Below are 27053 nucleotides of genomic sequence, written 5' to 3' on the forward strand. Positions count from 1 at the left end.
CTGTCGTGCGATCTGTCATAATCATAGATGACGCCACGCGTTTCCTTGCATCAGGGTTGCCAGGTCTGGCGCAATTGCGCCAATGTGGCTCCTTGATAGGTCAAAATGGCGCACAAAATTTAAAATTTGGCGCTTGGCGCAATTGTGGCTCCATAAAAATAAAATTTGGCGTAATTATGGCTCCTAAGGGCTCCAGCAGATGTCAGCGCGACGACGTCGCGTATAGAGACTCTGTAATCAGAGACTGGCCATCATCAGGGGGCCACTTTTAATTGGTCCGACTGCCACCAGACGACGCAACGATTTTGTAATACAGAGTTCTTTTATATTTAAGTTTTTCTAAGTTCTTTTTCAGTAATTAGAGCCACCGCACAAGCTTTTTCGTAACACGATTTATTTACAGGTATGCAACTTTTAAACCCAAAAATCTGCCTTTCTAACACTACCAGACCAAAATTTTGTGATCTTCCCTTTATTGATATATTTATTAATGCAAATGATTTGAGTACAGCTGAAGTTGAATACAATTCATTAATTAATGTTAACTGGAATTTTTTATACGGAAATAATATATTTGAAAGTAGTTTTAGTTTTTGGCCTATTGTAGCACAACATAAGAATGCTGGAAATTTTTTAGCTTTTAATACAATAGCACAATATGTTTTGAAAATTCTAACTTTGCCAATGTCAAATGCAGCGGTCGAAAGGGTCTTTAGTGTTATGAATGCATCAAAGGACAAAATGAGAAACAGAATGGCAACTGAAATGTTAAATGCACTACTCATGATTAAGTCACATTGTTATGCAAACCAATTTTGTTGTAGAAATTTTGTTTGCACACAGCAAATGTTGGAAAACTTTAATAATAAACATATGTATTTATGTAAAAACACAAATGCGTTTAAAGATGAGCAATATAAAGAAGATATGTATATCGTAGAGGCTGTGAATGAAGATAATAATGTTGACAAAACTACAAACTTTTGTAGTTCAAAATAAATTATAGAATATGCTACAGAATAAGATGCATGATTAAAATATACTTTTATAGAGAAATAAAATCTCGTTTTCTTTTCTTCGCACATTCGCATTCTTGTCAATTAAAAAATATCGATTTAACTGTAATACTACTACCTAACTAATTAACTTTATTCAGTTTTTTTAGATAACATAATAGAAGTACACAAAATAATAGAATATTTACGATTAAAATCTTTTTAGTTCCATGAAATGAGTATTGTTAAAAATCTGTCCTGTAATATGCTTTTAAAATGTTTTCAAACGTTTTGGTGCAAAAATGTTGCCAGGACTGGCGCAATGTGGCGCATTCGGTTGCCAGGACTGGCGCATTGATGTATCTAAAACCTGGCAACCCTGCCTTGCATGGCTTCTCACGCCTCTCTTCTCAAGCGGTACGGTAACCGATCAAAATGGTATGTAACTTGTATCAAAGAATTCTGCGATAATCATACAGCGAGACGTGCGACGTTCGATTAAATCTTGAATAATGGCATCTAATCAAATACGTGTCGTGTATATCACGTTGGATAAGCGCTCAATTGTGAATTACAAAACTAATCAAACACGACGTGATATAACCTCAAAAGAGAATGCATCTTTATAATTATTTATGACGCTTTGCAAGATAATAGACGGCAAAACTATGTAAACCAAAATTTTGTTATTTTTTTTTATTTATCTTTGCCGGTTTGCAGCATTCTTTTCAATCTATTGTGATTACCCATTAAGATCTTTAATGAATAACTTAACATGTAAATAAAAAAGATCTGTCTTAATTGTTACTTACAGACGGAAGGTACAGCTACTATCAGAACGAGAAAGTTCATGACTAATCGGCTACTATGCCGAAAACAAATGGTGTGTGTGAATTGAGTATCTATATTTTTCAATCTATAATTAACAGTGACGAGATGTAAAGAATTTATACATTTCATTTTCTAGGTTGTAGATGTAATCCATCCTGGCCAACCATCGGTTCGTAAGACCGAGATACGTGAGAAATTAGCTAAAATGTACAAAGTAACGCCAGACGTTGTCTTTGTGTTTGGCTTCCACACCAACTTTGGTGGTGGCAAATCTACTGGGTTTGCACTTATCTATGATACCTTGGACTACGCAAAAAAATTTGAACCTAAATACAGATTAGCAAGGCATGGTCTCTTTGAAAAACAAAAACAAACCAGGAAACAGCGAAAAGAACGCAAAAACAGAATGAAGAAAGTCAGGGGTACCAAGAAGAGCAAGGTTGGAGCAGCGTCTAAAAAGGTAAGCAAAATAATATTAAGTGTACTTTTTACATAAATATATGACTATATTTTTTGTTCTATTACTCGAATTAATGTTATAACATTGTAAAAATTTGTTATTTAGTCTTTCCAATCTTTATTCTTTCTCTTGAATGCTTCTCACTATAAAAGCATTCTCTTGAATGTTTCTAAATATCTTCTGCATGTTGAAATAATGTTTCTTTTTAATTATGGGTTTTGGCTTAAATCTCATATCAAAATTATAATTGACTTTAAATTATATCTTCTTAGTCTTATTTAGGTAATATTACTAATGTTAATGCAGTACTACAGTCAATAAAATTAAATAATCTGTATTTGATAATAAATTTCTTTACAAAATACAATTAAATTTGCAATATTATAAAACAAATAACTATAAATATGTGATAAATAATCACGTTTTAGCAAAATTTTTTAAAAATTTAATTAGTTTAAAGGTTTTATATTCTTCATAGTTCAATAGTTTCGTGATATATAATAGATTATAAGAAGTAATGAAAACATTTTTTTAATATTTTTATTGATAATATAATAAAAATCGTGGATAAATCAGAAATAAATTTTTGTCTGGTCTAATGTCTTGTGCATGTTACGGTGGTATACGCTTCTTATTCACATTCTAGGGAAGGAAATAGAAAAAAAAGATCATCATTTGCACTACAGACTTCTGGAGGGGCAATATCTTGTTGCTTAATCAGGGTCAGCATGCAAATCTTTAAGTTTCATACTTTTGTTCTTTGTTACTTTTGTATAAGCATGCTAATACTTTTCTTACACATCTATTTTATACTAATATCATACACAATATATTTTTGTTTTATTTATATTACTAATCACAACTCTATAATATTTTAACACATAATCATAAAAATTTAATTTTTTTAAAAATAATATATGAAAATATAATAATTTTACATAGGCTATTATATTTTCGTATTGTAAGCATCTTTGACAATGTAAAGTATTTTATAGACTTAGAAAATCCATAATCATACTTATCTATATTTGCATTTTGTTGTTTAATAATTTTGTTCTAAACTTAAGAGGGAATACTAACATGTATTATTTAATATCATTGTAGTTATTAAATTAAAATTAAATTTTTGCTGTAATTAGCAAATTTTCATCATGAAGTAATGGAATTTCATATATATATATATATATATATATATATACACACACGTATATAAACAATTAAGTTGTCAAAAAGTTAATTTAGAAATTTAGTTTCTTACTTTAGTCAAAAGCTTTGGTTTCACTGAATTACAAATACATTAACAAAATAACAATTTTATTTTATTTTAAATGTCATTTTGTATTACATACGCATTGTATATTAATTGAATGTGCACAAAAATTAACGTTTAGATAATTTTTAAAGTAATTTAAAATTGAATATTAAATTATATTGAATTTTTTGTTAGTGCATATATTTTTTATGTTTAATTAATACGCTTGAGAAAAATAATGCTTTATATGTTAATTACATATACATATATGTGCGCTATTGTATTTGTATAACAATTTGTACATAATCGTAAAATTTGTTATGTGCATGTTGAACAGTTGATTTTAAATAAGAAAAAAATTTTTTTTAATATATATTCAAAATTATTTTTTTTTATTACAGTAAAAGAAGCCATCTTGAAGACTCATCGACGTAAAAGTTATTATATTTTACTATGGAATAGCTGTGTGTAATTATAATAAATTTTACGGAATAAACATGTATTCTTCTTGATGAAAACCTATTTGTTACATTTCTCTTGACATCTCGTGAAAATACCTGTCATTAAAAGAATTTACTATATTTAATTAATTCAACAAAAACTATGTTTAAAATTTCATATTATTTGCATGAAACAACTAATATTTAAAAGATTTAATTTTTTTCTAGAATTTATTTATATATAACTATATTTACAAATTTTAATCAAAGTATCAATTATTTTTTGGTTAATTTACCTTTTTTGTATTAATATTTTTATTGTATTAATATTGTATTAATATGTGTATGTCTAATTAATATTTATTTAAAATTGATTTACTTAAAAACTTCAAAAAAATTTAAGACGTACACCTGAATTTATTTCCTGATGATGGGTAATTTATTTCACATTATGACTTCGGCAGATGCTGGACGAGGTTTCTTTGTCGTAATACGTGGCTTATTGATGGTTTCATTGTCTTCTACTCGCTTATTGAGGACAGGTAAGATTAATTCGGTAGACGTTGTAGGTGACTCAGTAGTAGTAATAGCAATTAATTCTTCAGTGGACGTCATAACTGCTTCTTCAGTAGTGATTTTAGTAGATGTTTCGATTGATTTAACAGAAGTCGAAGCAGGCTCAGTGGATGATATCGATTCGAAGGAAGGCACATTAGTCTCAATGGATGGAACAGTTGTTCCAATAATTATTGATTCGGTAGATGTTGACGTAGATTCAGTAGACACTGTAACCGGTTCACTATTCGTTACAACAGATTCACTAGAAGTTAGAATTTCTTCAGATGACGTCGGCTCAACAATGGGCCAATTTGAAGTTGTAATTAACTGGGTAGTAGGTGGAATCAATTCGGTAGAAGTTACGGTAGCCTCAGTAGTAGTTACAGCCGATTCGGTAGAAGTTGCGACTGATTGCGTTTGAGTAACAGTTTGGGTCGTCCACTGTCTCGAGGTAGTCGATTCGATTTTCGGCGTAGTTGGAATTCGTTTAGGAATGTCAGTTGGAAGTTTGCGGAAATCAGGCGTCCAATCGGGTAGATTCGGCATGAAGGGTTTCATGTCCCACTCATCAGAATCACTGTCGTAGTCATTGCCTGTAACTTTCCGGATGATGTACCAGTTACCGATCCGGATGCCCCAATCTCGTTTTGGGTCAAAAGATAGCCTAGCTATTATCATAAAAAAAAATTGAAAAAATAGGAAAATTAAATTGGGATTGTCTAAAATTGTTTAGAAGGATGCAATCGTGGAAGCCTTTGAAAGACAACGACAAATACGCAATACTACATGCTGTAGTGCTGATTGTATCTCTTGTACAACATTCGTGAGTGACGCATCACGTAAAATGTCGAAATCGCGATAAGTACCCATGTTCAATTATATTTCGTAGCGAAGCATAAACACGTGATTTAACATCCAGCGCAGTACGAGAAACCTTTGCAACGAAAAATTAAAAAGGAATGCTACGTATACAGATTCCAAGTTTCATATTATCAAATTTTGCTTACATAAATCTACAAAAATGCCTGGGTAGCCCGATATACGACCTTCTATGGTCTTATCGATGTTCAAAATATCCTGCGGTGTGAAATTTGGGGCTGGACTGTCTCCTCCGAACCACTCTCGCCATTTTCCCACGATTCGATCCTTGAGTACTTTGAACCAATCTCGTATTGTTTCACCGAATCCAGTTGATCGGCCACGAAAACCTGTTCCATCTACGGCAAATATTTGGATTGAACAAAATATCGAAAATTGATAAAACAATATTTCTAACAGTGGCCATTACAATCGAGCAGTACAGTTTCACCGCAGACTTGTAATGTTTTTTAATTTATATAATTATATAATTTATATAATTTTGTAAAAATAGGCTTAATTTAGGATTCTGAATAGTTAATCACAAATATAATATACTTATTTTAATGTTATAAGTCTCATATAGCTCTTTGCTTAACGATACTTCACTTATTTTTACAATAAATTTAAAACAATGTACTAAATTTATTTCTCTCTGGAACCGGAAGCTGCATTTCTACATCCATTCTTATCTTTTTTGGAAGAATCTGGGATAAAATTTGTTTCAAGAGATTAAAGAATTTAAAAATAATTCAACTACAATATTAATTATTCAATCCCACACTTGATTCTCTTTTATACCAGAAGTCAATTTATTTAGCACTTGTAAACAACTACAGTGTACACAACCTCTATCGAAAATCGGTGTCGACGTAGCAAGCTGGCAGATGAGAAGCAACAGCAAGACGCTTGAGAGTGCTCGCATTTTTGCAATCGGACAAACAACACTACTCTGCGTGCGGGTGTAGACGCGCGTGCGGTTTTATATATCCTCCGGCGGAAGTACATGGCATGACTATCTTGTTAGTGGCACAATTTTATCAAGAAATCAAACTGGGCACGCTAACGTAAACAGCATCAGTCTTGTTGTGCTCGTCCTAATCTCAATCTCTCAATAGGTTCACCACCGTTATTTTTTCACAATATGTAAACTTATAACAAGGGAATCCGAAGCTCGCAGCGGCAAGATCAACAGTCACTTATTCCGTGAACCTGTAGCTACGGCACGACGCTATTGTGCCGCGTTACGTATGAACGTAAATTATATACGCTTATCCACTATTACTCAGCTGTGGGTTGGACTGAGTGGCCGGCCTAAAACGGGCTATCAATTGATTACCCGTTTGTTCGTTGGTAATTCACGGTTTATACGATTTCCACTGTTACGCTTGTCCGCGCGTTTAATATTAGGAGAACCTGATTTCCATTTAATGTTTCACTATTTAATATTTCTTGTTTTTATAAAAATAAGCTATATCTTTTGTCATTAGTTGGTATTGCTCTAACAATTTTAGATTTACAACTAACGCTTCGCAAAATAAGATCATAGATACTATTTCTTTATAATATCTACGTTGTAATTCATGTACAAATTTGAACATGTTATACTAACTTTAAATTCAGATCGGTTTAGGAAAATCTTGGGACAGTTTATGAATAGAACAAAGTTTTTAAGCTTATGTAGATTGCGACCTATTTTTTAAAACGACAAACGTTCACTCATCTAGCTTTAAGGATTATGAAAAAGCAGGAGGAAAATAAATTATTTATTTATCAAGAGACACCGTAGTGTCTCGCATCAAGTAAACACGTAGCGCGTGACGGCCCCTAGTGTAACTATACATATAACTTCATACTCCTATTGTTTAACTTTTTATTAAATATGATTTTATATATAAATCTATTTTTAAAAATATGAGGTATACAGAATTTTTTATTTCTATTAATAATATTTTTTGTTGCATCAAAGCATATTATTATCATATACAAGGAATTTAATGATTCATTTCGATTTCTGTCATAGCTGAAAAATTTTTCGTAACTCACTAATAGTTCGCGACCCATATTTTGGGAATCCCTGGTCTAGAACACCCAGAACGAGATCATTCTGAGGAAGAAACGCATCCTTATCATAAAATGAAAACATGTTCAGCAGAAATAACGAACTATTAGATCTTTTTGCAACAAACTGTAAGTATCGACAATGAAAATGCTATAATTAAGTTGTTTATTGCCCATTATTTTAAACCCTTGTTAATGTATCATTCGGCATAAAGAATATCATGCAGAACAAATGCAGAGACATATGGAAGTAATTTTCCTAACCGTGGTTTGCATATTAGCCATCGACAGAATTAAGTCGTTTTTGTAGCCGAGTTCTTGCTACTGAATTGTTACTCAATTCGTCAAGTTTTCAGGTATCTAGCCCTACTCACTGGATCATCTCTATAAAAGCCGTTGGCTAGCCAAAATAAAACGAGCTTTGAGCCGTTGTGTGGGGCATGTAGATAAAAGTGGACTCGTCCAGACTTGGTTGGGAACGTTTCGTGTTCGCGTCTCTCCGATCATCTTTCACTTCCACATTCTTTAAACATTGGTTCTTCAAGCGATTGTCACTTGGCCACGCATCATCTTTGTCTTTGAACTTATTGTGCGCATGAGTCTACTGAAAAGGGAACGAATACCGACGCCACGCGACAGTCCACTCGGGATCTGGTGGCGAAGTCGGATCACGTTATACAACGTGCGTGCGGAATCGACCGTGGGCTGATCGAAGTTTCAGGTAAATAACGTTTCTAGCGATAAGGCAAGAATATCTTATCGTATAATGTCGGTATAATGTCGAGTCACGTCGTAGAATGTAATTTGTACGCGTAATTTAGGAGTCCTTAATCCCGTAGGTGACGATATCGCGATCATCGTGGCCATATGTGTACATACATTGGGTTATGTTACGTGGAACAACCACGTTTCGATATAAATTGATTCGTACTGTACGGGAATCTCCCTATCGGCGAGTTTATTTCTACGCCCCTATACAAATAATACATATAACAAATAGAGATAAGACGAATATTCTAGAATTGCCTTACCTCCAAACTTGGACTCGTCCAGAGTTCTCAAGCCTCAGCATCGTCCAATTGCGTAGCACACAGTGGCGGAACGGTTACCATGAAGACCCAGTACTTAATCATATTTGACTAAAAGTTTTTAGCAAATATTATTTTTATTATTTTTATTATTGAAAATTTATTAGTTACAAAACGTATAATAATGTTGTGGAAAATTAGAAAATATTAAAATTAACTTAATTTGCTCATACCTTTGGTGCGGTATATAAGGAAACTTATTTACAGCGATGTCTTCAATCCGATCAATATCCCTTAGTTTTATCCCAATAACATCAAACCAGTGTGGCAGCATTAATTTGAAATAAGACATATATGAATGTTATATTTCTAATAAAATTCAATTTGAGTTTAGGTATTTTTCTCAATAAATCATAATCATGCCAACTACGATTTAAAGAGTTTATAATTTAATCCATCTTAACTTGAACATTAAAGTACGTTATCTGTTTAACTATTTGATAAACAAATTCTGATTGTTTTGTTATTAAATAAATTATACGAAAAATCAATATTTGATTAAGAGATATTCTTTCCTTCAACGAATGGTTGAATCAGCTGAGGATTAAGAGGATTGCTTACGTTTCTCAGCTATTCTTAGAAACCTTTATAAATACAACTGGGATGTAAATATACTAATATGAAAGAATTTTGTAAGATCTTACTGTATTTTGTTGTAGTTTATACACTTTTGTTTTTTATATTGTCTCTTTCCAACGCAAGGTGTCTTTCTCTCAGATTAATGTTTGCAAATGATACTAGTGTGTTATTGTTGGTTGATGAGGTTTCAAGATATATCGGTTTGGCGACTAATCGTACGATATTTTAATGAACGGTAATGAATGATAACAACTTTAAGAATATATGACGTTTTATTAATCGTGGCTAACAGAGATCTGGAAAGCCCAGTAAACCCTTATTCTTCAAAATTGTTCATGTTGTTATCCTGATTTGATAGTATAGCTTTTAGAATCTGTAATGCATATTTCGATGAAAACGTAATAAGATTGCGGAATTATCACGTTCTAAGGAGAAACTTTCCATTCTGCCAACACCATTGTTTGGTTCTACACTACTTTGGTCCGCTTCTCTTCCCAATGTGGTTTTGTTCATTGCGCATTGTGTTGCAATAAATATCCATGAAAATCATCGAGATATGATCACAATTGGAAAAATTATCAGAGAAATAGATTCGTATTTGTTCAATTAATTTTTGCGACTAACTGTATTACTGAACCCCAACTCTTGATTGATTCACTAATCTTTGTACATAATCAAGTTCGTTTGTTTATACGTTCTGTACCTTGTCTCTTTCTTCCCTTTCCTCCCTTTAAAGCTTAAATGTAATTAATATTATGTAAGGTGTACGGCGAATGAAAGTACGAACGAAGCGGACAGTCCCAGTGAGCATCGGTGCCCAAAGGGCCAGTACCGCGTATCCAGCCCTGCTCAGCCCTGCCATCAGTTTCAACAGTGGTCGAGTTGGGTCGTATTGAAGAGCACAAACGCGTCCCTCTCCTTTCCAAAAAGGATAGGAAAAGACGCATGTACGAGGAAAGGACGGTAGAGGATCATACCGTGGCGGAAGGAGAGGGACTATCACCGTAGCGACTGTGCTGTGCTGAGTGGCGTAGAGAAAGAGGCATTCAGTAGGGTCTAAGACGTTTACCGATATTCGCCCAGCCAGTCCAGCCACTGGCAGCCAGTGGCCGCCGGTGGTCAGCAACGGTTCATCAAGCAGCAACAGCAGCACTGCCAACTCGATTCGGAGGGGATTCAAACACGATCTGTCTCCCTCGCACCCTGTGCCGGGATGGCCGACGATACCGCGATCGTCCGTACAGATGAGGATAACGCGGCGGCACTGATATCGTCTACGGACCCTACCGAATTCATCCAGATCGAGTGCAAGTTAGAACCGGACACTGGTTTAACCAATTCTACTGAGGACCTATCGGCGTTTGTTGTAAGTTGCGAGAATCGATAAGTTTGCTTGGAATTCACCAATCACGCTTACGATGCATGCTCGAATTCATTATCCAAATTCCATGATTATTTATTGGATCTTTAAGAAAAAAAAAATATATATTTCTGAAAATACAATCGTCCTCGCTGGAATCATTGGCCATTATTTTACCGCGCTTTTCATGTTTGGTTAGAATACGATTTGGTTGCTAGTATTTTACATTGTTACGTGTTTAAATTTGTTACTTATTATTATTTGTTGTTAACCCGTCGTACCTCAATAAACAAGAACTTAATTATTGTGATAAGTGTTACCTTTTTGCTGGAAAAACTGATCGTCGATTTTTTGGTTATGACTCTTGTGTCACATAATCATAACATAAATTTTATTTAAATTCTTTTACTTGAAATTTATGTTTTATATTAAGATTATATTAAGAAGGAAAAATAAACATTTGCTTGAATGATATATTTTTTATTATAGGACGAATCTTCAGCATTACATATACCAGTATCACTACCTACGATAAAGCATCCAGTTGTTTTATTGGAGAGATGCGATAAAATTTGGGAAACACTAAAATTGATAAAGACACAGCCAATTGAAGAAAATACTAACTGTGAAGAAGCACTAACTGATGATTGTAATAAAAATGAAGATAAGATGAAAGAGAAACAAACGCAGTATTCAAATGAGGTTAAACAATCTACATCATATGTCCGGAGTCAACCTAAATTGAAAAGTGAGACCATAGCGCCTTTTAAGTTTTCTGTCCAAAGGACAAAGAAATTATATCCTTGCGTTACCTGTGGCAAGCAATATTTGGAAAGACGATCCTTGAGGAAGCATTCAGAAAGAGTACATGGAGTCATTATGCCTCTGCTCAAACGTAAACGGAAACGTAATGCCTTAAAGAAGAATTTCAATGAAGCCAATCCAGTTGCTTCAACGAGCAATGAGAATAAAAATTCTGAAAAATTTCACAATAACAGGGATTTACTTGAAGAGACTAAGATCAGACTTACTGAAATTGCTGTTTCACCACCTAATACATTAAAATTGGTCAATTGTAATTTATGCCAGGGGAAAGTACTGTCTTTAAGAAAACATTTAATTAATTATCATAAAATTGGAGGTTCTTCGAGTATGATGGATCAGTTAGAATCATCATTATTAAGTGAGACTACATCACCTCCAGATGAGAAAACCATAAATAAATTACATGAAGATGGATTTCGCATAATGGATAATGAAAATGATATTCATAGAACGTCACAAGTCAAGAGAAAGTACACCTCATCTTATGCAAATACTAGGAAAAAATTCAAGCGGAATAATGAACGCTATGCGCTTGTTCAAAATCCGCCCACTGTTGCACAGAGACAAATATTTAAAGCACGTTCATACAAATGTGACATTTGCTTGGGAATATATTCATCCAGTCATAGTTTGTACAAACATAAACGCATTCATACTTTACGTGGAGAAACTAGGGATAACTTTCATAAATTCAAATGTAGATATTTCAATTCACCATTTAACAAAAAATATAAATTATTACAGTCTTCTGTGAAGTCGGCTAATAATATTGTACGGAATACTGGCAAGAGGATAAACCAAAAAGGTTCAATGCAATTAAGAAAGAATTCAAAGCGCAATACATTGGTCAATGAAAACAGTCAAACTTCGCAGAATAGTCGAGCAGCCCGATACATTGAACGGACGAATAAAATTAATAAAACTATTTGTATATGTGGAAGATTATTTCGGAATCCGCACACCTTGTTTATTCATAAAAAGAATTGTGAATTATGTCAAATTACAGATAACACAACACAAAGCTCTCGGGTCAGCAGTGATAGAGACTCTGGTATTGGTATTAACATAACGATTAAAAAACGAAACGACTCCTATGAGATTGTTGGTAAAGATGACGAAGATAACCCTGTAAAATCTGAAACCTATTTCAAAGAAAACATTTTGGCCATGTCTCATACATCTAATACCAAAGATTCGACTAAAGCGTCTACTAAACAGAAAGCATCTACTAAACTAGATGCATCTAAATATAGTATAAATCATAGCATTTTGAAATTGCAAGATACAGACGAAGATGTGATTATTGATATAGAAGATGATACACAAAATGAAAATAATACAACAAAGCAGAAAATTATGAAGAAGGATGACAAACGGGATTTGTTAATGGTGCAAAATTATGCAAAGGATGGAAAAACTGAAAAAGTTTTCGATAAGGTTTCTACATTGAAACAAATGTGTCAAGAGGTTCTCGACGTTTTGGAGATGCGTAAATCCGGAAATATAGAAAATAAAAATAAAAAATATAGCCAAATTAAAGATCAAGAAACTTGCAAGGAAAATAGACAGGTTAAAAACCAAGAAATACATCAAGAATACAAGCGGGAATTACGATCTACGAATAAACGATATCGATATTCTGAAGCGGAGTTGGATCATTTTTATGATGAAACGAAGGTCTGTATGGCACAATTTGATCCACTGATGTGTGCATACTGTGAGGAAAGGTATAATACGATTAAAACATACGATAATCATCAATGTACTGTTAAGGAAGGTAGATCATTCGATGAATTTTCGCTACACTTGCGATGTTTCTGTTGTAAAGAAGTACTAAATAGTTATACTGAATTTGATAGGCATGTGAGAATCAAACATTATGATCGCGCGTATCATTGTTATCAATGCCCTGAACGATTTACAAGTGATAAAGCACGATTAAATCATTTTCACTCGGAACACAATGATTTGATTTGTAGATTTTGTAATAAAAAAATTTCTATTTCAGTAAAGGTTTTACACGAAGGTTATCATTTAGGTTTTGGTTATCCTTGTCATAAATGTAAAAAGGCTTATATTAATAGTAAGAATCTTTCTTATCACAAGTACACAATACACGCGAACGGGGCTGATAACTTAACGACTTGTTCTGTATGTTTGAAGCTGGTAAAATTTAAAACTATTCGTCGTCATATGGCTACGCATAAGCATAATTCTTGTTATTTTTGTGGCAAAATGTTTACTGATAGAGTAGGTCTAGAATATCACACCATGCTACAGCATGGTACAAATTCTAAGTTAAAGTGTAATCTCTGTGGTACGCGGTTTTATACTAAGAAACAGCTTGAGAAACACGAGAAGGTAGACGGATGTAACAATGGCGAACAAAAGAAATTGCAATAGAATGATCATTAAGAATATTTTATTGGAATGATATATATGAATGATACAATCGAATAAGTGTGAGGTACAAGTAACTCTTTGGTGCCACAATATTTTCAATTCTATTTCGATATGTAAAAAATGCATTTATGCGTTAATATTATTTAGATATTAGATACACAATAAATACACAACATAGATACACAATCAAAGGAGTACATGTGAGGATCATACAAAAATTAACTTTTTTTCGCTCAATTTTATCTGATGAATTCGAAAATTATAATGTCAAAATAGTCTTAGTATCCAGAAAAAATTTTAAGATCAAAGTATTTTAAACAGAAAAAAGTTATTTTTGTTATTTTATCGAGCTAAGTCTATAAATTTTTTTTAATCTGTTTTTATTCAATCATGACTCTTGCAGAGTCTCGTAGAATAAATAAAATTTTGTAATACAAACTCTTATAAAATATTTATGAAGAATAATATGTATATACTGAATTGATAGAATATAAAAATGAATATCTTTTATTATCCTTTTTTTAACAGAGACTAGGCATTGACAGCTAATTCATTATATATATGTTTTACACATTTTTTTATGTTTTGATGTAATTTAATTCCCATTCTTTTTCATCAAGGCCTATAATGGCTGAAGTACTTTAACCTATGTATATATTTACAATTATATATCTAACACTATAATACTGTACATATGTAATAAAAACAGATTGAGATAAATTCACAGACATGGCTCAACAAACTGATCAGTTTAACCGCCATTTTTTTTCTGTTTAAAATGCGTCCAAAAATTTTTTTCTGGATATTAAGACTATTTTAACTATCATTTTCAAATTCAACAAGTAAAATGAACTGAAAACAAGTAAAATCTAATGATTTTTGTGTGTTTTTCAAATCGCTTAAAATGTATATACTCCTTTATATTTTGTTACACAACTGACATCAATGTAAAATGGCAAAGTTTTGCGTTATCAGTAAATCTAAGATATAGGTGATATTTTTGCTTGTATTTCATCGCGCGGCCAATTATATAATTTTCTGAACAATAAATTTTTTCAGCATTTTTAGTTTGTATAATGCTAATGTCTTGTAAATTCTGTAAACTAAATCTTATATTTTTATTTTATGAACAAATTTGTGCATTCAACATTTCTCTAAAATTTGTCAATTGCAATTTTGTGGGACATTAGAAATACACAAACTCTGCTATTATCTGGATTAAAATTTATTTGTAATTATTAATTTGTAACTTGTAATATCTTACATAACTGTATACACATAGGAGTGCGAGACTCCTTTTGTAAATGATGTATTATTAAGAAATGATAGCAAATATTAACATTATTTGTAACAATTGTGACATATTAATATTAAAATAACTTTTTTATTTGTAACTTAGAAATAACAGAAAAAAATGTTAACATATTTAACTGCATTTAATTGCAAAGAGAAATGTTTTGAAAATACATTATCTGTAGTACATCATTTATTTTTAAAGTTGTCTTTTGACGAAAGCTCTAATAAACCAAAGCTTTATAATCTGTGTATGTAAGATATATTATTCTTTAAAACTATAACTGAATTTTATTTCGAACTATTTGTGATATAATTAATAGCGATATTATAATTTTATAGCGTTCCTTCTTAATTAAAAAAAATTGTTTTGTCTTCAGCTTCTTTAAAATATGTATTTTACGTAAGGTATAGGTAATTTTTTATTGGCTAATATCAGTTTTAGATTCGCAGAAATTTATGTATGTTATAAAGAAGAGCAAAAGTATCACATTTGAAAAAGTTGTGTTGAAATCAATTGTCAATAATAATAAAATTGTTTGCAAATTTGTACATATTGCAATATTTGTACAGTATATATCCCTCTAAATATAGTTATAAATGTTAAATTTAGCAAATAAGAAATAAGAGTTTCATATTTGAAACTATTAATAAAACGTTTTATAATTAATGACAAGTTTTTTACTTATTTTTATCTCAAAGAGTACAAATAATCTCTCATGCACTAGTAATATTATTCTCTTAATGGAATATTTTAAAAATTGTATCTGTTAAAAGCTCATTACAAAGTGCCTATTGGATTATGTGTTTTTCTAGACTCTTTTCATTTTCTTTCTCGCTGTTATGTGTGTGCCTAATATATTTTTAGAAATTAAAGTTTTTATTTTAAAATTAATTTTGTTATTTAAACTATAAATCTTTTTACAACGAAAAATGTCGCACAATGCAGAGATCAATTGTTCCATAAATAAACAATTTGTTAATTTATTGTTTACAGAACAATTTCAGGATTACAATAAATTTTTTTATTAATTATGGATACTTAAAATGATGGTACCAAAAATTAAGATTTTTATCATTATTTTTTTGTTAGTATTATAACAATAACAAATATCTTAAATAGCACAAAATATTTATAAAATATTTATAAGAAGGAAAAATATTTACGATAAATATTTTGTACATATTTTTATGTCCGGGTTTGTCAGATATAAAAAAAATTATGATAAACATTTATGAAAATATTTAAAATAAATATTTATACCAATATTATTAAAGAATATAAAAAATATTTCAAGTTCATATACCATAAATATTTTTTAATACATTTTAAAAATATATTCTGTATATTGTTGATAATTTTTGTATCATTTCTAAATGATTTATAAAAATAATTATATAATCTTTAAAAAATATTTTTTGAAAATAAATTTGTAAAATATTTAAAAATATTTATGATAATATTTTGTGCTATCTGGGAAAATAAATAAATTTAAACAACGCATTTGATAAAAATACAATGTTATAAAACATTTGCGAAAGTGGGTGTAATATGTACATCCTCAATTAATAAGAGATTCTATGAGAAAGAAAGAAGGACACTTCCGGTTTTATATTTAAAAAAAATGGAAAACGCGAGTGTCGCACAGCGCTGCCGACAGATGCCGCGGCGAGCGTGGCGTCGCCATCAGCAACGGCGGCGGCGATCAAAGTCGTGCGGAGTATCTGGGAGAGCGGTCGCATTACGCTCGGTGGGCTTTCGTCGGTCGCGCGAATCCTCATAGTCGGTGTGTCGTATATGCGGTGTGCGCGCGCGGTTCGCGGCGGCCGGTCGATGTGAAAAGGAGCAGCGAGAAATCACGAAAAGGGGCGAAGGCGCGGTGCGAAGGATGACGGCGCGGCGTGTGATTTGACAAGTGGAGAAGGTAGAGCGCTCTCGATGGGAAAAGTGTCTCATTAATATATCGTTTGACGGACTAGTGGACTTTAAGGTATACGTCGCGCGCGCGCGCGCAACCCTGCGTGTGTGAACCCCCTCCGGTTAGTGTTCTCTCTCTGTCTCTCTCTCTCTCTCTCTTTCTCTCTTTCTCTCCTTCATATCTGTCTGTCTCTTTCTCTTTCTCTTTGTCTGGTGCTCCCTTTTTACGACCTACGTTAGGGTAGCGTTCGAACGTAATCGCTCGATAATCGTGCGGATTCGAGGCGCCGCGCGTCATCGAACCGCGGCAAACTCGGCCGAAGTGCGGGAAAAAGGGTTCGAGAGATCGATCGCAAATGCGAAATGTACCGCGCGAGGAACCAGACTTCCCCCGAGACGCCGCCGTCGTCGCGCTAGTATGTTATATACATACATGTGCCTATACGTTGGTGTATTTACCTGCAGATACTTGCGTAAAAAAAAAAATAGATGTGCAATTTACGCACACGTATGCATGCATGTGCGTACGTAAAAACGCCAGTTGTGGAATCCCGGTCCAATAATTGCGGTAGATGTACTATGTCGTTTTGCGCGTTCTCCAGGTTTTCTCGTTTCCCACTGACGCGACGACGCGACCAATCCGCGCCTCGCGCAATCCGGTTCGATCCGATCGCCCGATGACCCGGAGCATCCATAAATGTTTGCCATTAGAGAATTCATTCCACGGTATCAGCCGGAGGGTGATGTGTGTTTAGTCCACGACGAGTATCAATTTTCCGTAGACACGGCACGTTTCTGCCCGCAATTGTAAACACGACAAGTCGCCTCTGCCTCTCACGGTTATTCAGTTCGCTCGGTTCGATCTGCCGTCTTTCGAAGCTCCCCTTACTACTTACGACTGAATTATCAAAAGTCTTTCATTAAAGTTTACTTATGATTTAGATTATTATCCTCATCGTACATTAATTCTGTTCATCTTTAAATGTGGATGTCATTTTTTATATTCTCGAGTAATATCTTCAATATTTCACATCTATATGTATATATATATAGGGTGTCGTGTAAAACTTCAGACAACGTTTACAAGCAGGTAAAGCGCATTAAACTGAATAGAAAAGTCCTTTACCGTTTTGCAATTTTCGCAATAGTTAATGAATTATTGATTACGCAGGTACACAAAAAAGTGGTTTGACGTTAGGAAAAAATGAGCCAACTCAGCAATTCTGACCTTGGATTCGAATTCAGCGAGTCAAAATACATAAGAATTGACTAATCTGATCCGCCGGACCAACCATTTTTGTGTGCCTGCGTAATCAGTAACTCATTAACTATTGCGAAAATTGCAAAACCGTAAAGGATTTTTCTGTTCAGATTAATGCGCTCTATCTGCTTGTAAATGTTGTCTGCAGTTTTACACGACACTCATATATGTAACCTATTAAAGAATATATTAGTATATGTAACACTACAATATTATTTGGTTCCTGTAGATTTTTTATCTTTCTCTTCTTTCAAATTGCCATTTGAAGCGCGAAGAAAACGAGAAGTGTAAATTACCAAATCTGGTATTAAAACATATGGGCGATCGTTGGAGTGGACCGCACCGAAAACGGCCGGCATTGACGAGATCGAGCCGAGAATGCGCGGACGGAGCGGGAAAAGGAGTCAGAAAAAAATGCTATGCGCTATTTTGAATTTCGGAAAGCCTGCGCCTCCGTGATCTGCGTTGATGTTGCGAGTCGTAAACGTCCGCGGGGCGCCGGAACGACGACGGGGCCGCTTTTATCGCCGCAGCACGGAGAGACGCGCAGTGCTCGAACGGACACGCTCGGAATCGATTTTCCGACGGTGGTGGTTCTACCGTCGACCGCTCGCGGGCTTACCGCGCGTTACGTTTACTCCACCTTTCGCGGGAGAACTCCCGCGATTCCTCCCGCCGGAGCTACTGCTCCGTTACCTCGGTAGATATCGTCGTGATTACGCGACGACGATTTCGCGTCGTCGGTATGACATCAGGATTGCATTCGTACCTTGGTTCTCAGCGGCAAGCCCGTGATCGAAGGTATCCCGCGCGTTCCCACCCAAAATCTCGGGGAGACCGGTTCTACCGAGATTGTCTCGCCAGGCGTTGGAGGTTGTTGGAGTACGGCTCGTATTTACGTGATAAGAAGAATTATACGGCGTTTTGAAGACTCATCTCAAACAACACGAACGTTCCAAGGATTGGGACATTGTGAATGTCACTCTGCATCGTTGAGATGTACATCAGTTCCACAAAAGTGTATACACCAAACGTTTGCAGGGTTTATGAGAATTAAAAAAGAAATTATGTATCGTTTAAAGTTGCATTCGATTCCCATTTCGTCACTGTCTATCGTCGTCCAAACCCATATTGTTGTTTGCTAAACCCCAATTATTATAATCATATTCAGGTCTTTACTTAGCTTTTCAAAGTTGACTAGAAAAAGCGACTTCTGTACTTGTCGAATTTGATAGTATAACTGTTTCAGGTTTTACATATACGTTTTCTCTAAAGTTTCCTCTTCATAAATGTCAAAAAGTTCTTGCATCAGGAGACTGTCAACCAGTTGTGTTGCCATTTTCGAGCTTTCCATTGATAAAACTAGTTGGAAAAACGTCCCATAAACGTCAGACTATAATGAACAACAATGGAAACTGGGGCAACATGTTACAAGGCAATGACAAAATAGGCCACTAAATAAATATATTTTAAAACGATATGTAGTTTTTTTAAAAAGTTATCAAACCTTGCTAGTATGGTGTGTACATTCTTGTGAAACTGTAATTATGGATCTTTGTGTTGTTTGCGGAAAGATTGCACTTCGAGCGAAGTCTTCCCTCTTCCTCGGCGAGTAGCGAGAGGATGGTGCTCACAATGTGCTTGTGAACCGTTTCGTCATGTACGGTTATACCACCCGTATCGTTTCGTGGAGATTAAAAATAGCGTTCCTAGAAGAACAACCAAAGTAATTTGAAGTTCCGATGGAACTCCGTAGCATCGCGTGCTCGGTATTTTACTTTATCGCCTGTGCGAATTATTTTTTAACAGTGAGAAGCGTTCCTAATTGCGATGAATCGAGTCCAGGTCAACTTTAAACATGAGATTGCGCTTAATGTGCTTGCCCTTCAAGCTACGGTGTGATTCATTTTAATTCGCAAACTCGAGGTTCTCGTGTGCATTTCCCATTCCCGCTAATAAAAGCCGGGTTCCTATTAATAGAACCTAGATTTGTTGCGTCTCGGGGGAGAGACGGAAATGTCGAGGGGCTGAAATAAATTACGCGTTATCGGTTAGGCGTCATTCATCACGGTCGCGCTTCGATCCTTCTCTCTGATCGGTTCACGATCGGCCTGCACAGATATCGGGATTCCGAGCCGTGGACCGTGGTTGCGAATTAACGAGCGGAAGTATAAGCGAAGCGGGGACGGCGAGAACAACGGCGACAACGGTGGCGGTGCCAACGGTGGCGAGGGTGAAGAGGGTGTGAGACAACGAGAGGGTGAATCGGCAGAGCGACAGAGCGAACAAGAATGACGGGCGAGGACGGAAAACGCAGTGGCGACACCGGCGACGTTACCACCGAGACGAACATGAACACGAACGTCACCGACAACGCGAATAACGTTAACGCTAATGTTAACGCCAACATAAACGTCAGCCAGCAGAACGGCGAACCGGAAAAGGCTCCCGTAGTCGGCGGTACCAACGTGGAAACGCTACCACGGGCCGGAAAACAGGTAAGATTGATGAGCTTTTTGTTGACGGGAAGCACCAAGAGAGATATAAATCTAAAGCCCATAGAAACCGATATCAACAGTATGAGTTAGACGAACCATGATTTGATGTGTTTCTTTTTTAAAATATTATTCGCAGCATAATTAGAGAAGAAGGAAAGAATGAGATTCTAAATTCGGCCCTCAAAACTCGAATCGAATTTTAATTTTAAATTTCGAGAACCATAAAATGCAAAAAAATCTGTACTTTTTGCGCTTACTCTTTAATTAAAGTTTAAATGATGATACCGTTGTAATTTATTTGTTGCTTCTAATTCCTTTTTCACGTTGCTTTTTTTGTGCCTGAATGTACAACTTGTTTTATCTAAAGTTCTATCAAATCTCTCTCTTTATTTTATCTAAATGCAGGTAAAATGAAGATGCAGATAATCTAAAAGTAAGTAGTTCTAAAAATTTTCTATATATTTGCTCCTTATGCAAAATAATACTGAAATTTGTGAAGCAAAAGTAGAGAAGCTGCTTAATTTATATCACTCTCAGTGTTTCAGTTTTATATCAAGGAAATGCCTTTATATCAGGGAAATATATGCCTTCGATTTTAGATCTAACAATTTTATTAATGTTGCAAAAGGTTGATGTCTTTGTAATGTAATGTCCTAACATGTGCATTAAAAGCATTAGAAAGTTTTGATAGCAAAATGAAAAATAATATTTTTTTCTAAATTTCTCTTTATATACATATATGTCGCAGTATTATTCTGATGTCGCATAATTATATATAGGAATACTTACATACAGTGTAAAAGAATAAGTGTCAATGATTCGAAGAACGCAAAACAGTAGAAAAATATATATACTTTGAAACAATTGACAAAAATATTTCAAACAACAATTATATCTGGTGTGTAAATATAGATAAACAATGATAAACAATGATAAATTGATAAATAATGATAATACTGATAAATGATGATAAAACATAAATAATAATATAAATGATAAATAATGATAAATAATGATAAACAATGATAAAATCAATTATTGAAAGAATCGATTTTTCGAAATTACACATTTCTATCTTTTAAATGAAATTATGTTATTTTTTCTATAGTATAATTTTTTAGTTATTCTACATTTAAAAGTACTAAAACATTTAAAGATTCTCTCTCTCTCTTTCTCTTTTTCTCTCTCTTTTTTTGTTTCACAATAAACTTCTACTTATCTTAAACTAAATGTTTCTAGATTCATGTTGATATACATATAATAATATACTTTTTTTAAATGCTTAGTGGTCGAGAAAACCATATATTTTACACTTATTTGTTTAAAACCTGTATATAATCATGCTTTAAAATTTTGCTGTGTCCACGTAATATTCGGAGTTATCAAAGTACTGCATGGTGTGTGCGCATTAGTTCGTCACGAACATATGTATTATTTTGGCCACGAGACGAGGGAAGTGGGTGGCATTATTGCAAATAACAGGCTTCGTATATACATGGTATCTAATAGCATATACGGGCTCGTATTCAACCGTTTCGCCGCATGTCTGCTCGCAGTTTCGATTGCGTGGGTAAAGTGCGAGAGGAGGGTTCGGTACAGCTGTACTCTCCCATTTGACACTCTCTTCTCACGCACCACGTTAGTTTCTTTGATATAAAAAAAAAAACTTTCTGGGTGAACGAATTTTTATTTTATTTTATTTTTTTGCTTGAAAAATATATTACTTTTCGTTGGAATTTCAAAATGTTTGCGGGTGTGTCTGGTTATCTTGTCACGTCACTAAACGTCTGTAAACAAACTACTAAAAAAATCTATGACTCGTAATATATTTTACCGAGTGTTTCGTAACTCGAACTGAACAGGGTGATGCTATTCGTCGAGGTTCCATTCATAGAACACGCGGTTCTTACAGAGCTCTATTTGCCGGACATCTGAGAAGGCGTTAACAATACGACCGCCTTTCTCGCAGATCGTTACGTTGACCGCGTTAGCATGCAAAGCGATCATTAAGACGAAGCGGCCGGCCGATTGTTACGGCACAAAGGTCACGGTTACTTCAGGACGTAGGCTGCTGCGAAGGTAGCAGCGCACTACCAGGTAGCGGTAGACGCACGTGCCCATGTTCACGGTACCGCAGATCCTGAATGTCCCTCTCCGGAATAGAAAAAAAGTCCCATGTCGAATAGGTGCGCGCGATTATACGGGACAGAAAGGTCGTTAAGTAGAAAATGTCAGGCTGCTGCGTTAATTGCAGCCTCTTCCGGCTCATGCTTGTCACTACATCTTTATCTTCGTCTCAAACTACCAAAATACCTAATGCTTTTGTACTTTACTACTTTTGTACATAAGTACAAAAGTAGTAAAGTACAAAAGCATTAGGTATTTTGGTAGTTTCAGATGAAGATAACATGTCCAAGTACTTGTTTTCGGTCTAAAGAGTGTCGAGAGCAAGTTAATGAGAATTTGGACAAGATAAGCTTCTTACCTGAGGCCGGTAGAGAAATCGATTGTAACATAAATCGGAATAGACTGCGAGTCAGTCAACGGTTTCATTTTTAATTCAAGTGTCTTTGCTAATTTCTTATGCTAACTCCTAAGTTAAAAATTTATCTTGGCTCATCTCTTTCGTAGAGCATCTACTTTAACTCATCTCTCTGCAGCTTTGAATATCTTTTGTGTTCGTTACTTAAGTACCTTTTGCCGCAAGTACATCTGCACTTAAACCTACTACATCTTATTTAGATATTAAAAGTAAAAGGCTTCTCATATCGCTGTCTTCATTCTATCTCTATCAATATGATCTCACCATACGCATATTTCGAGAAACTTTTAAAGTTGTGTTCAAGGTTGCAATTTTGTGTCTGAGCGTGGTATGCATAATAGCATCTTTAATAGCGATCTTTAATAACGATAAATATATGTGTCCGCATATTTCATAGACGTGAGTGATGAAAAGAACTAGATGATAAAAAGAGAAACCATGATATTTTCAACTATGATGTATATGTTAGTCGCGTTGTGATGTGACAAAAATCGTGCTGAGGCTCTTAGGCTAATTAGTGATCATGAGTAACTTCTCTGCTGAAACAGTCGTTGCTTTATTCTCTAAAATTGTGTTGCTCGTGACGAGAGCAATGTATCCACCGCGCGTAACTCGGTTACTTCATTCCGCCTAATGTCGTGATGTCATACGCTATGAATGTCGCTGACTCTGCAGTTTAACTAACGTACATCATTCCTCGCTTTGCGAATATCAAAGAAAATCTCAATTCAGATCGTTACACGTAGAAATATAATCAAAACGTAATGGTCAGAATGTCTGTAGTACAGAGTGGAACCTCTAAAACAGTACGATTGTATATTTATGAGTAACTGGAAAGGTAACGCAGGGTAAAACAGGAACATTTTCTTGTAAAAATAATAACCTCTTTATCAATCACTTTTATCATAAAAATAGATTAAAAATATATCAAATAATTGCAACAATAAAGGAAAATAGGGATAATACTAATGAAATACCAATTAGAGTTGCTTGATATTTATAGCGAAATTTCATGTGCAACTTATCAACTGAGACGTGGCATTGAACTTTGCTCGTAGAACGTATAAACAATAACCGGTCGCGCATAATATGCAACGTTGTTTAACGAGATTCCGCCTTTTCAACGGTAGTGTCGGTAGTTCGTTGTACCTATCACACGCGAAGATTCCATTGACTCGATCCGCTATCCAGCATGCGCCGACATGTAGCCTCTCTCTACGTACACATTCTGGACTCTGGGCTTACGTCATAATTTCACCGTGGACCTTCGCCAACGAACCTTGAACAATGTCTCGAGACCACGGCTAACCAATCCCGAAGAGAGACCCCGAGCGCGCGTACACTTCTTCATAGATAAAAATACGTGGAATTACGTTTGCAGTTGAGTCATATTGTTAGATAGCGAATTGATTAATTGACCGAAGCGCAACAACTGGTACAGCTAAAGGATTGCGTGTCCTTTTTCCCATGTAAATCAAGGTTGCCACGGTTTATCGCGAATATCTCTCGTCCGTGAGGCGATTGTACAAGTGGTCTCAAAATTCGCGAGCTTAAACATTACGGAGTATCAAATTTATTAAGCGACGGGGGAGAAGGATCTGTTCGTAAATTGTATCATAGACAATCAGAGGTATGTTCTTTTAGCTCTTTCTGTTGTTATCTTGAGGGCGTATTTTAATTTAGAACGTAAGAGAGAATGGTCTAGTTTTGGGCGTTTTTTAAAAGAAAATTATATGTTTTTTATACTTTTACACAAATCTACTTGTACGTATTTAATAAATATCTATAAATTTTTATATTATATCTGAATGTTTCTTAGTTTTTATGTTACCTAAATTTAAAAACAGGCATTTTTCAAGTCACCTCCTGATATCATTTCTCGAAAATGACTAAAGCTAATGACTAAAGTTTTTAATTTTCCTCTTTTGTACGTTACATAAAAACTAATAAACATTTAACTATATCAAAATTTTAATTAGAATTTACTAAACACGTATAAATAGATGTATAAGAATGTAGTGAAATATCTGGATCTGTTTTTTCTTTCAAATCTCCCAAAGACATGTAAACTTTTTTCACGCTTTAGTCTCCAGCGATATTTCTTTATATGTTTAAATTTAGGGTCTAAGGTGCGCTGCGCCAGAGAATCTCTTATTGCAGTCGGGGGAACTACGGTCACTTATTGTAATGGATCGAATTAATCGGATTAGAAAATGGCAGTCTGTTTGCCGCTTGAATTTGAAATCGTATCTGTCCTTCAGGACGTCCGCGTGCGCAGACAAAAAGACGCTAAGGTGGTGCTGCAGCGATCACGAATCTAGGTCAGTCGCGACGCATTACGATAGATTTCAGACTACGTCCGACGATTCCTTGACGTTCAACCGCGATTAAGCTACCGTTTTCGCGATGCGCTTTTAAGGGCCAACTACATTGCCAATCAACTTAACGTACGAGTTATATTTGATTACCCGTAATAAGACAGCACATGCAATAACGTCACGTCGCGACGGAGGCACGTGCGTTCTTACGGTGATGTATCATCCCTCCTCTGCGAAATATCGTGGGCACAAGTGCCTCAAGTATTCGAGTAAATTACCAAGAGCAACTGTGATACGATCGTACCTCTGATTTGACATAATTGCTAAAATTAAACAGATAAATTTATTTTTGACAGAGCAACCTAAAAATGTAGAGTACAGTTAATAAGATATATGTAGAATAACTTTGGTATATGTAAAACTAATAGAAACTTAATTTATCAAGTATTACTTACTGCTATATAAAAAAAAGTTAAAAATACGAAATATTTGTTTTCTTACATGTGTAAAAAATCCTTGCATTTTTGCCATTACGCTATCATACAGACGTTCCGTAGTTGGGAGGTAACATGTACGCCTGCGCGGAGCACACAAAATGCACGTGCACTTACTCTGCTGTTATCCGCGACTGCTATCTAACCTAAGGGCTGTGTGCTCAACAGTATGTTGAATTGACAGCTGTATACATTCCATTCATAAATATAATCATACATATTCTACTCTTATGGGAATGTTAGAGCTAAAAGTTTTTGAGTTAAATATGTAACATATAGGAAAAAAATGTCACATTAAAAAATTTTTTTAATAATAATAGTATAAAATTCTTATTTGTACAAGTAAAGTATTTATTTTAAATATAGCAAGTAATATCTGATAATAAATTAAGTCTATATGCGGTATATACACGGAAGTTAACAAGATTATGGCTTAAAAAATTAAAGAACATATGAAATTGAATCAAAACGGAATACGTCAAGCTTTTGTTAGTAAATAATCAATATATTTTGAGAAAACGTGCGAATGCTGAAACAAATATTCCCACATAAAAACCGCGATCTGTACAGCGATACGTCAGGGAGTTTCTCGTCTAAAGTTTCTATCAACGTAAATTAACTTTAATCTCGGTTTAACTTACTTGTTATCTCGTTCTAGTTCCAAAAATTAGAAAAAGATAAAAAGTAAGTTAATCCGAGATTAAAGTTAATCTACGTTGATAGAAATGGGCCTAAGCGAGATTATTATTAAAATAATATCTGCATTGCTTGCGGCATAATTAGATAAACAATTCAGACTGTACCGAGACGCGCGGCAACCGTGACGACTTTTAATAATCTCTCGTGTATCGATCGGCGAGTCCATCGCACCGTGCCAGTTTTACGGTTGAAGCTGGTACGTATGCGGAACACGTTATTTTCCATTCGTCGAGTCCTCGCCGGATGAGACCGCGTTGCGAAATAGCCGACTGCGTTCACATCTACATATACCGTGTATGTACGTGTCGCGACCCTTCCGC

At 34.6% G+C, this 27053-nt stretch overlaps 4 protein-coding genes across 30 annotated transcripts in view; 3 read left to right on the forward strand and 1 right to left on the reverse strand.

Moving 5' to 3' along the window:
- The first annotated feature begins 1323 nt into the window (after positions 1-1323).
- LOC105835672 (40S ribosomal protein S24) lies at positions 1324-4056 on the forward strand. 2 transcript variants are annotated; one of them, XR_003625644.2, is made up of 5 exons: positions 1324-1433; positions 1810-1878; positions 1963-2286; positions 2933-3008; positions 3940-4056. XR_003625644.2 is itself a non-coding variant. In XM_012679156.3 (4 exons), the coding sequence occupies exons 1-4, from the start codon at positions 1431-1433 to the stop codon at positions 3940-3942; spliced, it is 399 nt and encodes a 132-aa protein (XP_012534610.1). In that variant the 5' UTR covers positions 1324-1430; the 3' UTR covers positions 3943-4056. The 2 variants fall into 2 exon arrangements, 1 of the variants encoding a protein (XP_012534610.1); XM_012679156.3 differs by lacking the exon at positions 2933-3008.
- LOC105835670 (DENN domain-containing protein 1C) lies at positions 3793-7251 on the reverse strand. Of its 4 annotated transcripts, XM_012679152.3 has the most exons (4): positions 6244-7247; positions 5544-5753; positions 4388-5204; positions 3793-4095 (listed from the first exon to the last, which is right to left on the reverse strand). In XM_012679152.3, exons 1-3 carry the CDS (start codon positions 6317-6319, stop codon positions 4423-4425), a joined length of 1068 nt encoding a protein of 355 aa, XP_012534606.1. In that variant the 5' UTR covers positions 6320-7247; the 3' UTR covers positions 3793-4095; positions 4388-4422. The 4 variants fall into 4 exon arrangements, with proteins under 4 accessions (XP_012534606.1, XP_028045941.1, XP_028045940.1 ...); XM_028190140.2 differs by lacking the exon at positions 3793-4095 and having other exon boundaries at positions 4276-5129; positions 6244-7251; XM_028190139.2 differs by lacking the exon at positions 3793-4095 and having other exon boundaries at positions 4276-5135; positions 6244-7251.
- A 560-nt stretch (positions 7252-7811) lies between these two features.
- Positions 7812-15673, forward strand: LOC105835669 (zinc finger protein 91). The gene is made up of 3 exons (XM_012679151.3): positions 7812-8176; positions 9885-10488; positions 10972-15673. The coding sequence occupies exons 2-3, from the start codon at positions 10336-10338 to the stop codon at positions 13708-13710; spliced, it is 2892 nt and encodes a 963-aa protein (XP_012534605.1). The 5' UTR covers positions 7812-8176; positions 9885-10335; the 3' UTR covers positions 13711-15673.
- Positions 15674-16705: 1032 nt separating this feature from the next.
- LOC105835668 (ankyrin-3) overlaps positions 16706-27053 on the forward strand; it is a 111065-nt gene continuing 100717 nt past the window's right edge. For 6 of the 23 annotated variants that reach the window (XM_036290585.1, XM_036290594.1, XM_036290591.1 and 3 more), the window contains exons 1-2: positions 18216-18983; positions 20302-20680. In XM_036290585.1, the coding sequence (XP_036146478.1) occupies positions 20474-20680 (207 nt within the window). In that variant the 5' untranslated portion in view covers positions 18216-18983; positions 20302-20473. The other 17 variants (XM_036290598.1, XM_036290595.1, XR_004964261.1 and 14 more) reach the window with 15 other exon arrangements.

Source organism: Monomorium pharaonis, chromosome 8, assembly GCF_013373865.1.
Source record: "Monomorium pharaonis isolate MP-MQ-018 chromosome 8, ASM1337386v2, whole genome shotgun sequence".
Classification (NCBI taxonomy): domain Eukaryota; kingdom Metazoa; phylum Arthropoda; class Insecta; order Hymenoptera; family Formicidae; genus Monomorium; species Monomorium pharaonis.